Below are 13,416 nucleotides of genomic sequence, written 5' to 3' on the forward strand. Positions count from 1 at the left end.
ACCAAGGACTACAAATAATAGCACCATGACACCATTCTCCATTTCATCCCCTGGCAGGCCTTTCTCTTCCCTGTGAACCTGAATATAGCTTAAGAATTATTTTCAACACAATATTTTAAGGGCCATTACCAAATGATGGGAGACAGTAACTGGGATAAGCCCTATTTATCTGGTCTGACTTAGAAGACTGTCTCTAGGATGAATTTGAGCTCTGCCAGTGTCTGATTCAGGGAATCTGTGATAGGAGGGCTGACCACTGCTGGTAAGGAAGGAAGCCTTCCTGAAGCCTTCTAGGGCTCAGCAGCATCAACTGCCATCATCAGGACATGAAGGGTTTCCCTGATGGCTCAGTGGTTAAAGAATTTGCCTGCCAATTCAGGAGACACAAGTTCGATCCCTGGTAGGGCATATCCCACATGTTGCAGAGCAACTAAACCCTTGAGCCACAACTATTGAGCCTGTGTTCTAGAGCCTGGGAGCTGCAACTAGTGAGACTGGCATGCCCTAGAGCCCATGCTCCACAACAAAAGAGGCCACCACAGTGAGAAACTTATGCACCGCAACTAGAGAGTAGCCCCTGCTCTCTGCAACTAGAGAAAAGCCCACGCACCAACAAAGACTTTGCACAGTCAAAAATAAATACAATTTAAAAAAAAAAAGGACACAAAAATGTTCTAGGCCAGGAGTAGCAAATCCAAATGCCTTTAGGAGCTGGCAGACAATGTAAGTGCCAGCAGAATCAAATAGGGAGTGGTAAGGAGTGTGGCAAACTTTTGCCCTGTTGAAAAGGATTCAGTCTTTCTCCCCCACTCCACTGCCTCCTCCTCACTGTATGGATAAAGCAAAAACAGCCCTTAGGCTGTACTTTTCTTCCAGACAGCCAGACTGTGATTTCTGAGTCCTATTGACTTTTTTTTTTTTTTTAAGAATCTTGATCTAGAAGGGAACAGTGTTGCCTGAAGCCACACTGAAGAGTTAAACTTCTTGATTCCCATTTTATTGCTTTCTCCTGCAGTGTGATCATGTGGATATATAAGGATGGAACAAGGAGGGACAAGAGTGGATTGAGGTTTTCAAAAGATGTTCATTTCGTTCTGGGTGCTTATGGCAAGTGAGATGGGTGGCCTGTTTGCCAGTACTGTTAGTAATAACTCATGTGACTTCTTGTAGGGACTAACTGGTTTAAATTCCCCAGATCTTCAGAAATGTCACTTTCTACTGAGGAAATTTTCCCTCTCATGATTAAACACACACACACACACAAACACACACCCCACATGTCTTCCTTCCTCAGTATTAATCACCTTCTCCTATAATTGGTATGTAAAATGTCAAAGGAGAAGAAATTAATTAACAGGAGTATCCAGTGCAGCAAGGCATGCTGCAAAGCTCTGGGACTGATTATAAAAAGCACTTCCTTAAATATTTTGAGCACGTTTGGGATTCAGAAACCTCCCTTCTAATTGAAGGATCTTTAACTACACGCCAAGTCCTGGCTGGTGGCCAGGGGTGCAGAGACACAGGAGGCCGCGAGTGGAAATTCTTTCTCCATCACCTCAGGGAGACCTCCCTCCATACTAGGATAGGTGGCAACATAGGTTCAGAAACAGCAGAGGCCGCAGGCAGAATCTAAGAGGAAAAGGTTTAACATTACTGAGTTCCTGTTGTGTCAGGAATTTTACATACGATTTTTCACAACCACCCTGTAAGACAGGCAATCTGATTATCTCCATTTTACAGATGGGGAAACTGAGGCTCAGAGTGGTTGTGAGTTCCCCGATTCAAGCGGCTACTAACCGAAAGTGCAAAGGATTCAAACTTAGGTCTCATTCTAAAGCTTTGCTTTTTCATGGAATCCTGAAATCCTATTCCTAGTTCGCTTCTGAGCTGCTTCCCACTCCAGAGCTACAAACTCTCAACCTATAGGAGTTTTGACAGCTAAGCCAAAGCCAAGACCCAGACCTGGGAGGTGGAGCCGGGAGATGCCCAGCGCCCCGCCCCGGCTCCAGTATCAGCCAATGGTGCTGCGGCCTCAGCAGTCTTTCGTCCAATCAGTCAGAGGTTTCCGCCCCCATCTCCCCTCTTCTCTTCCCCGCCCCTCCACTTTCCCTTTGGCTCGACCGAGCTTGACGGAGCGGAAAGTCCCTTCAGTCCGCTCCGGGCCGGCAGCCATTGGAGGAAGGTCTATCATAGGGCGGCCCAATCAGGGCGTGCGCAGGAATGCAGTTCGGGCCGCGATTGGTTGGAGCGGCTGTTGCCCCCCGCCCCCGCTCCCTCCCTCCGTCCCTGGGCGGTTCAGAGGCGGGGCAAGTGGGGGCGGGCCCAGGTAGCAGGTTTGGCTGCGCGGGGGCTCTCGCGTCTGAGGTAAATACTAGGGCGGTGGGTGTGGGACGGCAGGGCCAGCCGGGGAAGAGGGCTAGAGAGACTGGGGAAGGGGCGACGCCCCGCCCCGCGAGGTGAGTGAGTGAGCGAGTGGTCGAGCGGGCGAGCGACTGGTGACCCGGCCCCTCGGGCGTCCCTCGCCGGCCTCTGGGCGCCTCGAGCTGCCGCCGCGGCCGTCGGGCCCTGGTCGCCGACCCGTTACCTGTCCCGGTCCTTAGCCGGCCAGGCCCGCGGGGTGCTGAGCCAGCTGACGTCAGCCTGGGCTTCCCCACCCCCGGGGCTTCCCCACCTCCCCAGGCCTTCCTGAAAGGGCTCCTGAGTCGTGGGAGCGTGGTCACCGCCGCCGGGACCTCTCGAGAAGAGAGGACGTGGTGTGGGAGCAGCGCAGGAATCTGTCTACCCTTTTGAGCCCCCCATTTACAGATCGGGAAACTGAGGCATCCGACGGCCCGGGTTGGCATCGACAGCGCAGGGTTGTAATTTTACCATCGGTGTCTTGGGGGTGTATCGGTCGATCGGTTTTGGAGTGTTTGTGGCTCCAGTCCAGGAAGAGCAGTCGGGGTTCTGCCCTCGTTAATGGCGTGTTATGCTTTTTCTTTCAGTTTCCCCCTTTCCAGGGTGAGGATGCTTTTACACAACAACCTGGAGTTCTTTAGTTGAAAGGTGCGCTCTGTTGAAGCAAGGTATTCATTCTTTTTCTCCTCCTCCCCCACCGCCCCCACCCCCTTATTGTCATATTAAAGATCTCTGGGGAAATCGTGAAGTCCTGATGGAAGATGGTGTTCCTGGGTTTGGTTCTCAGCCGGGTCAGCTGCCCAGTTATTCATGTACTTGGCATCTTTTCTATTCCGCCCCGTGGTATTTGCATGTTTTAGGATGATTGTCGTCTTCCAGCCACCAAGCCTTTCAGTCTCTCAGCCCCCATCCCGCCTGCCCCCATCCTCTCCCCATGCTCCCTGGAAAGTTATATGGTTAGCTTAACTAAGGAGCATTCCCTGCCTTGCTTTTGATTTAGAGCTAATAGGGATCTTAATAAGATTGTTCCTTGTGCAGTCATTGGCTCTTGGAGAAAAATCCAGGCCTTGAGAGAGGGTGTTCATTCAAGCGTTGGTTTTCTGCACACCCCCTCACGCCCCGAGGAGACTGAATGGTTTAAGAATTTAGCTTGCCAGTTCCCTCCTGGGTAGTGGGTGGATTTGAACTAGCACAATATTAGGTGAAAATGATTTGCTGGAAATTCTTGTGGAAATTCATATACTGTGAGTGTTTATAATACCCAGAACATTCTCTAATGTTCTGCTACAAAATTTTACAGTACTCTTTGGAAGAAGCCTTTCTTTGGAGGTAACTTTTCTGAAGAGCTAGTAAGAGCAGGGCACTTGTTATATAAAACAACAGACATGCTACAGGAATGATTTCTTGTGATCTGGACGCTTGAACTGTGATTTTGTTTAGGAAGTTTTTACATAAGACAGGAGTAATTATCTTATTCATCAAACTTTCAGTATTTTGTTCCTTGTTCTCACTAGGTGATCTTAAATTTGTCAGGGTATTTTCTTTGGTTTTACAGAATTGTACAACCACATGTAGACATCAGACATGGTGTGAGGATCTAGGAACCCAGTTTCAAATGGATCTCAAAACAAGTTCTCCTATTTGTGAAATTTACCTTATTTATTTCCACTTAAGTGCATAACAATGAAGTGGCATAAAGACTTCATTGAGTCAGAGAATTAGAATTATTATTTATCTAGGAGATTAGGTAAAAACCATTAAATACTCAACTTCTGAGTCTTCTTTTAAAAGAAGCTTTTAATCATTTAAATGATTAGGATGAGGAAATGGCAATTTGGCTTTCATTATTATCACTAGAGCTAACCAAATCATTCATTCCTTTCTCCTGTACTGAATGTCTAACATACTGTCAGGCCCTTGTTTGGGGAGTGGAAATAGAAAGATGAAGGACTTAGGGAATTCACAGTTTGGAAGTGTAGTGGCCAGGTTTAACTCTGGTGAGACCAGAGTGTTCCTAGTTCTTTTGATATGAATATGTAGATGTGGAAGCCGGACTTTGTTTTAAACCTCATAAATCCCACTTGTTTTAGGGACTGAATACGTGTGTTCTTGGGTCACAAGTAAAACTGTGAGGAAAATGGACTCTTTTCTGGCCTGGTCGCTTTTCTGGAATCTGCTGTTTAGGAATGTACAAACTTGTTCTTTCAGTGAGAAATATTCTCTTTTAAAATGATAATTATTCTAGTTATCTAGAAGAATTTGGAAAAAGTTCTGTATATCTTCTTTTTTGGTGGGTATTCACACTAACCTCCATACTTTGTCATTTGTGATTATGGGCAGCTTTTGGTATTGTAATTTTTATTCTGATTTATATAGCCCCTTGTGATTTTTAAAACAAGTCCAGGTATCTCAGGAGATGCAGAACGTTACTGAATTGTGTTTTTGTTTTCTTTAGTGGAATTCTTTGAACAGTAACCTGATAACTTGAGACTCAAAATGACATTGTTTCTTCTAGATAAATTAGCTGTTGTCAGTTTTATGTAGTTGATGTTGTTCATCTGTGCTGTATATTATCTTTTAGAACTAAAAATTTGGACCTTTAATATTTTCATATAAAACTTATTTCTTGATCATCTTCTTTTCATTGCATTTGATAGGAAACTGATATTTGTGCCTTTCCACCATCATCTTGGTTTAATGACTTTATTGTAATACAGTTAAATTCTCTACTCAGGGTCCAGGCCCATCAACAAGCTTAGGTAACCATATATATTTTCATCTCTGTGTGACCTGAACCTCATCTGAAATGTAAAAAGAAAGTCCTATTCAGTATAGCTTCAGGGTTAAAAATATTACTGTATTACAACTCTTTGAGAATGTTCATTCAGCATTTATAGTATTACTCAGTTTTCCAGCCTGAAATAAGTACAATGGTATTAAGATGAATTGTTTCAAAGTGAAGTACAGTATATTGTTAGTTAATTTTTAAACAGTTAGGCCTGAAAAGTAATAAGAGAACAAAAATGAGGGCAGCCGTCATATCTTAAATCTTCTGTATTTTTCAGTTTCGAATGCTGTGCTGAGTGCATAAAAATACTAAGCTAACAAACCTTGATTGATAAAGAACTCACTGACAATGTGATTTAAATCTTGTATGGTCTTGAGTCAGTTTTTACTGCTTGGGGTTCTTAAGACTTAAGTGTTGTGCTTGTCCCAGTGAAAGAAAAATGTTGGCCTCATATTCATTTCTACAGTGGGAGAACAGTCTCTGTGAGTGTATTCTGCTCTGAGGCCAGTATCATGCTTGTGCTCAATTGTGTCTGACTCTGTGATATCCCATAGACTGCAGTCTGCCAGACTTCTCTGTCCATAGGATTTCCCAGGAAAGAGTACTGGAGTGGGTTGCCATTTCCTTCTCCACTAATGCCAGTTTACTGAGATATTAATGATCATTAAATTTGTCTTATATACCTCTAGTAGAACCATAAAATTTCCTGTTTAACTTTGTCAGTTACAATCAGGAGAATCAGTTTTTAATATGATAGTTCCAAACCTATTCTTTCTTCATGTATTCTTTAAAAGAGGAAAAACCACATCCTTTTTATTTTTGGATAATGCTTTTAAAATATTTTATAACTTTCACTTTGGCTGGTGTGGTTGTCTAACATGACAACTACTATTAATGAGTTTGTTCACTCTTACTTGTGCTAATGCAAGTCAGAAAAAATTTACTGCTCCTTGTGTAGTTCACTTTAAAATATGGTTCATAATAACTGTTGTTAAATTGCCCACAACCTTCTTATAAACCAAAGTAGTTGGTTTAACTGTGTACTGTCTCTGAAATGATTTGCAAAAAACCTTTTGTAATCAAATTGATTTGAAATAGGGTGTCCTAATGCCTTCCATATAATAATTTAGTTTTGTCTTGGAATATTCCATTAGCACTGGTAGGTTTTATTTTAAATTGTGACATGGATTGTTAAGCTGGAGAATCAATCCAGCAGGAATTGTTGGCATATACTAATCATTAAGATTCAAATAATTTTTTAATTTTAATATTTGAAGGCATAATTTGTTGGAACTAAAAAAAATTCTTTTCAAAACAGAATTGCCATACTTTAAAAATAATTTTGACTAAAAATATTTAAATACATTTGAAAAAGGACAGTGCAACTTCACTTTTTTTAGGAGTTGCTTTTTGACCATCTCATCCTTACCTGGAGCAACAGAAATAATGCCTGTGAAATAAAGCCTATATGCTTTACTCCTAAAGACCTGTTCAGAATTTATGTATTCCTCTTTTTGTTATTGTTTTATCTTTTTAAACACACAACCATATTTCATTACCTGGCTTCTCAGGACTGATTAGAAATAGTAAGCTGGAAAGCTGTAAAAGAAGTCAAGTGCATGTTGCAGGAAACCACAGAAAATGGCTGATGGCAAGGGAAAACGGTAGAGTGTAAATCTAGAGAAGGCAGATACAAGAACTCAGAAAAAGCATAATATAAAACCTCTTAGCAAAGAGACAAACATCTTTTCATAGTGACAGCCACATACAATGATTTACGTTTATGTTGATAACTCAGCGCTCAAGATAAAATTGAGACTGTTTCCTTGTTGAAAAATCCTGACATTTAAAAAGAATTTTAGCCTGCAATAACAAATACTGCATTTGGGAACTTTTAAGGAATAGAGCCAAGTTAATGTTTGGGTCACTGTTTGGGTAGCTCACTGCAGGAGTTTTGTTTATATGGTGACAAGATAAGGGTTTCCACAGGTGTCTTATATAAGTGGCAAATGTAAATTGATCCTGTTTCTGTTGAAGTAGTGCCCTCAAGTGGAATTAAGACAAACACATTATAGAAAAAGAGAAAACCACTTTATGCTACATGCCCTCACTAAACTTTCATATATTTCAGTGATGTTGATTTGAAGAACAGCAAAGCCCTTTACCCTGTCTTGGGCAGTCTTCATGCCTCATTCTAGCTTGTAGAGGGTCTTTTTATTAATGGAAACTTTATATCATAGTAAAACCTCCTTAACTACTGATGTGTTATAAAAGAAATATTATTCTGTGTGTAGATTTGCCAGGTTATGTATTTAATCATTAAGTTAAATGGCTAAACTTAAAATTTGGTTCTTTAGTTTTAGGAATATTTATTTTTTAACTCCAAGAATAAAATAGATGAATATGATATTGCTGTCACCTGCTGCTGTTATCCCGAATAATGGAAATGGATATCACCTGCTCATAGGAGGATGGAATAAATACTGTATTTAGAAACCAAATAGCCACATGCATGTGACAGAGAATACCTAAGAACCATTGTTTTCAGTAAGATAATGAATTGACATAATGAATTAAAGTCTTTACTTGAATTGATGAAATTGTATAGTTTTAAACCTGTGATTCAAGTAAGGTTGAGAAGGCTATTTTAATTGTGAAAGATGAGTATCCTTGTAAAAATTTCAAATGAAAATTTGAAAGTGAAAAAGAAACAATCTTTTCTTCCTAGTCTGCATAGTTAAACTTGTGGTATAGAAACATTTTATGCTTGATACTATACTGCAGTTATATTTCTTCCTTATGTAGTAGTCCAAGTTTTGATGGCTACAAAATTGATTTTTAAGACATTGTTAATATAAGCAGGTTTATAATATCTGATGTTTATGATTGAGAGAGATTAAATGATAGCTATGATTAATATGATTAACGTTTGCCTATTAGGACAAAATGTTTAAGATTGAGAAAATGAAGCTGAGTTAAGATAAAATGTTCCATTATCAAAATAAGGCACACAGATAAATGAATTGTGGTTGAAGTTTCAGAATGTGATTTGATGGTATTTTTATTGATAAAAATGTTCAACATAATAATTGTGATGGGTAACTTTTTACTTAAACTACTTGTATAGAAATAATAGCCTTTTTGATTTGTGTGTTTTGCCCAAATACAGCAGCTTATTCATTTAAGTTAGGCAGAGTCTATTAATTTTACTTTTTAAAGTTTAAAAATGTCAGAATATTTAATAAGATTATATTTTACTAGAATCTGAGTTCATAAATTTCAGTGCCTTGGAAGCAAACATTATTGTATTGTCTTTGGAGATAATTTACAATTGAATCTCCTTTATTAAATATGCAAGATTACAGTAGATACAAGTAATAATGTATGTCTTTTAACCTCTTAAGGTATTTTTGAAAATATATCACTATGTGTATGTGTGTGTTTTTACTAGCTGAATGAAGAATTTTAAAAATCTTTGACCTTAATTTTAGCTCCTGTAGAGTGAAGTGTAAAGTTTCTCTTTGCTTGTCCTCCAGGCATTTTGATTTGCTGTCTTTTTACAGCATGGACACCAAATTGCTAAAAACATGTTTTGGGACTGCCAATGAATTTATCTTTTGTGGTTTTACTACACACTTAGTAATTCCCTTTTTTTTGAGTTAATATTTTGGAGTTAATATCACAATGAGTTCAGGCTTATGGAGCCAAGAAAAAGTTACTTCACCTTACTGGGAAGAGCGGATTTTTTATTTGCTTCTTCAAGAATGCAGTGTTACAGACAAACAAACACAAAAACTTCTTAAAGTACCAAAGGGAAGTATAGGACAGTATATCCAAGACCGTTCTGTGGGGCTTTCGAGGATTCCTTCTGCCAAAGGCAAGAAAAATCAGATTGGATTAAAAATTCTAGAGCAACCACATGCAGTTCTGTTTGTTGATGAAAAGGATGTTGTAGAAATAAATGAGAAATTCACAGAGTTACTTTTGGCAATTACCAATTGTGAAGAGAGGTTCAGCTTGTTTAAAAACAGAAACAGACTAAGTAAAGGCCTCCAAATAGATGTGGGCTGCCCTGTGAAAGTCCAGCTGAGATCTGGGGAAGAAAAATTTCCTGGAGTTGTGCGCTTCAGAGGACCTTTATTAGCAGAGAGGACAGTGTCGGGAATATTCTTTGGAGTAGAATTACTGGTAAGTTTGATAAGTCATTTTAGTGGGCTGTATGTTTATGTGTGTGTGTGTCTGTGTCTGTGTGCACATGCATTTTTCTTTTTCCTTTTTTGAACACAAAATAAGTTTTCCCAGAATTCTATATTTTTAAATGTTTGTAATCCTAGGGATTTACTTTCTAATGGTAGATTGAGATGATACAAAGATGATGCTTTGAAAACTTTGAAAAACTGCGTATAGGAAGAAATATACAAATAGATCATGTATTTATTGAAGACTTTCATATCTTAGAGATTTTTCATTGAATGTTAAAAATGAACTCAGCAATTGTAAACAAATTACTTAAAATTGTTAATTATCCTGTGACATTATCATCTGTAGGTTTCTTAGCTTAAAGTATACTCTTAAGTAACAAAATTTGGATATATAAGTTGCAGCAATTTGAACTGGCTTATAGCTGTCCCTGATAATATGTGTGAAAATCATGTTGTTGTTTCCACTGAAAAGAAAACCAAGAACTCTGTGATAATGTTTCCAAAATTAATATTCTAAGAATTTAAATGTTAGTTACATTTTGACATTCTTGCAAATACAATTTAATGCTTCGTTTGCTTTTTAAGTTTTTTAAGCAGCAATAGTAAAACAATTGGAGTGTTGAATCCCAGCTATGCCATTTACTAGCTGAGTTACCGGGTTATTTAACCAAACTGCTTTCAGAATCTGCATCCTCTTCTGTGAAATAGTGATATTAATACACAACTTGCACAACTTGTGATATATTGATTCAGGATTTAACATGGTGACTGGCACATAGTACGTGCTCAATAAATGGAGATAACATTATTGTTAAAGTAAGTTTTTCTTTTTATGACAAAATTTTTGTTAAAACCACAATGTGAAATCCAGCCCAAGCTCTCTCACAGTAGAATTATGATTTAAAGTTATCATGTAATTTTATTTCAGCATCAGATACAGTTTTTTCCTTATTTTTTGAACACCCTATATTCAATGGCAACTGCTAATAATTAAATTTCTTATATGTGTCACTTAGAATTTGTTCAGTGATTTCTCTGACGTCTGCAGAGTACATCTTTTTTCTTAGGGATCATCTTTCTCTATCAGTCACTGATTTTTTTTTTATCTCTCTTTAAAAAACTAGGAAGAAGGTCGTGGCCAAGGTTTCACTGATGGGGTATATCAAGGGAAGCAGCTTTTTCAGTGTGATGAAGATTGTGGAGTATTTGTTGCGTTGGACAAGCTAGAACTCATAGAAGATGATGACACTGGATTGGAAAGTGATTATGCAGGTCCAGTGGATACAATGCAAGTCGAACTTCCCCCCTTGGAAATAAACTCCAGAGTTTCTTTGAAGCTTGGAGAAACTATAGAATCTGGAACGGTTATATTCTGTGATGTTTTGCCAGGCAAAGAAAGCTTAGGATATTTTGTTGGTGTGGACATGGTAAGAAATTTTGAATTTTATTGTCTTTGTTGTATGTATCTGTTAGTTTTGTAACCAATTTAGGTACAGAGTAAACACTTTGAATACTTAAAATGGACTAATTTGTAGTAATTTAAAGAGCATGTTCTAACTCATCTTTAGTAAAGGAATGTTGATATGGGACAGGAGTCTAGTTGTAGAATTATAGTTACTCATTTTTCCAGTCTGAATAAATGGAAATAATGTTTTCAGTCTTTAAATTTGCTGTGTAATAAACAGAAAAAAACCCCACCAGAATATATTGCATTATGCCTTAGTTTTCTTTATTTTGAAAAGGCTTTTCTTTTTTTTTTTTTTTGGTAATCTATGTTTCTCTTTTTGTAATATTTTGCTGAATTTTATTGACTGATCTGATTTTAATGATTTATGTGTAAAAATCACTTATGGAAAATGCCTGAGTAGAGGAACAGCACATTGCTTTAGAGGAAAAAACAATTCAGTGCCTTCATAGGGTGTATTTCACTCACCTTCATAGGGTGTATTTCACTCAAAAAGGCTTTTTTTTTTTTATTGTGGTAAAACTTATGTAACATAAAATTTACCAATTTATCCATTTTAAAGTGACATTAAGTACATTCACATTATTGTGCACCCATCACCGCTATTCATCTCCAGAACATTTTCTTCAACCCCAAATGAAACTCTGTACCTATTAAACAATAACACCCTATTACTCACTCCTTTCAGCCTGTGTTCTTCTGACAACCAGAATTATTTCTGTCTTTGTGTATTTGCTTATTCCCTGTGCCTCATATAAGTGGAATCATACAGTATTTGTCTTTTCGTTTGTGTCACTCATTGTTAGTGTTACCTTACAGTCATAAGTGTTAATAATGAATACATCTCAATATGGCAGATTGGACAGTACCTGTGGGATTAAGAGGAGAAGAAAAAGGCTTGAGAACATTTTTTATCATAGATTGAAAATATGGACAAGAATTTGTTAGGTATAATGAAGAAAATTCATACGGCATTATTAAACACCAGCAAGAATTGGGAGAGGTTGTAATAGACTCTTGTACTCATGGTGCTTTTAGTGATTATTTTTATCTATTCAGTTATACTTTGGGTAGGATATGAATGCTCTAGTGTAAGTTTCTCTTACACTTTGCTTGGAAATCCTAGGAAATTCTATTTGATACCCATTAGTTAGGCAAACCTCACTCTGTCATTTAGACAAACACTTACTGAACATTTACCATGTGAAAAGTTAGAGCCAGAGTTAAATACGTAGGTCCCTAGGGATAGCTAGAAATAAAACACATTTTAAACCATTATTCTTTAAATATTCAGACCTTGTTCACTGGAGTTCGTTTCCTTTTGCTTTAGGTCATTTAGGCCTCAAACTTGGCAAAAGCCATTTAGGCCTTCCTCTCCTTATATCACAGTCTAGGAAGCATCTTGTTTACTTGGGGTGTCTGCCAAGCCATTGCACCACCAACTTCTCCCCCTGTCTCTGTCTGTCTTCCAGTTGGCTTGTGCAAGCATTCGTTCCAGACCCCTCTAGTGCAGTCCTTGAAAGGAAAATTCTGGCTAATGCAATAGTGTTCATCTCCTATTTCTAATGCCATTTAGAATGCTGTCCACGTTGGTGCTCAGGGCAATTGTCTGACTGTATTGTCTTCTTAATCTAACTCCATGAACAGCACTGGACAAGTTGGTGCTACACTGGAATATAAAGTAATTAATAGAAAGATCTCCAGTTTGGAGAGAATTCTTGCATACCTATAAAATGACAAAAGAAAAACTGAAAAATTAGACTTTCTGTCTATAGAAAAGAATTCCTATCTATATAGGAATTCAAATTGATCATTTACGTAAGTGCTCAGGGAATGTGAAGGAATGATTAGAGCAAGCTAGGCTTAATTAGAGGCAGCTTTCTGTTTGAAACAGTATATGATTACTGCATCTACCAGTGCAGATATATGTTATATCGACTATTTATTGTCCAGTCAAGTATGATGAACACTTTTGATCCCTTGCTCACCGGGTGGGTTTCTATGGCTTGATTATTCTTGGATCTCATTTTTTAGAGGATCCTCTTGTGAAAAATATGCTTTCATATTTATGTTTTATTGAGGAGAATTTTAAAGTTTATTCTGTTAATTTCTAGGATAATCCTATTGGCAACTGGGATGGAAGATTTGATGGAGTGCAGCTTTGTAGTTTTGCAAGTGTTGAAAGTACACTTCTCTTGCATATCAATGACATCATCCCAGGTATGTTTTCTTTGTGTTATACATATTGTTAAGGCAGAGCTTCTAAGACATATTTAGTTCTGAGGATAGAAATACAAGCTTCAAGATGCATTTTTGGAACTTGACTTTTATATTATGGAATTGTTATTACATAGGATATCTTTCCTTACCCCCAAATAAAAATACTTAAAGATTTTTGTTTCTAAAAGTATGTGAGTGTGGGGTACCTTTTATTTGTTATCATTCACTTTTTCATTACTTGTTTATTTTAACCCTTTCTGATAATTGCAAGAGTCAGAAAATATAAAAAACTGCTACCTGTTTGAGTGAGAGCCTGGTTTCAACTAGAAGCCTTTTAGTAGAAG

The 13,416-nt window shown here is 38.0% G+C and overlaps 1 protein-coding gene across 11 annotated transcripts in view; it reads left to right on the forward strand.

Moving 5' to 3' along the window:
* Positions 1 to 2,314: 2,314 nt before the first annotated feature.
* The window catches only part of CYLD (CYLD lysine 63 deubiquitinase), a 73,726-nt gene continuing 62,624 nt past the window's right edge, over positions 2,315 to 13,416 (forward strand). For 2 of the 11 annotated variants that reach the window (XM_065925312.1, XM_065925317.1), the window contains exons 1-5: positions 2,377 to 2,456; positions 2,985 to 3,065; positions 8,722 to 9,373; positions 10,512 to 10,814; positions 12,967 to 13,072. In XM_065925312.1, coding sequence (XP_065781384.1) covers positions 8,870 to 9,373; positions 10,512 to 10,814; positions 12,967 to 13,072 — 913 coding nt within the window. In that variant the 5' untranslated portion in view covers positions 2,377 to 2,456; positions 2,985 to 3,065; positions 8,722 to 8,869. The other 9 variants (XM_065925313.1, XM_065925318.1, XM_065925316.1 and 6 more) reach the window with 9 other exon arrangements.

This window comes from Muntiacus reevesi, chromosome 2, assembly GCF_963930625.1.
Source record: "Muntiacus reevesi chromosome 2, mMunRee1.1, whole genome shotgun sequence".
Taxonomy (NCBI): Eukaryota; Metazoa; Chordata; class Mammalia; order Artiodactyla; family Cervidae; genus Muntiacus; species Muntiacus reevesi.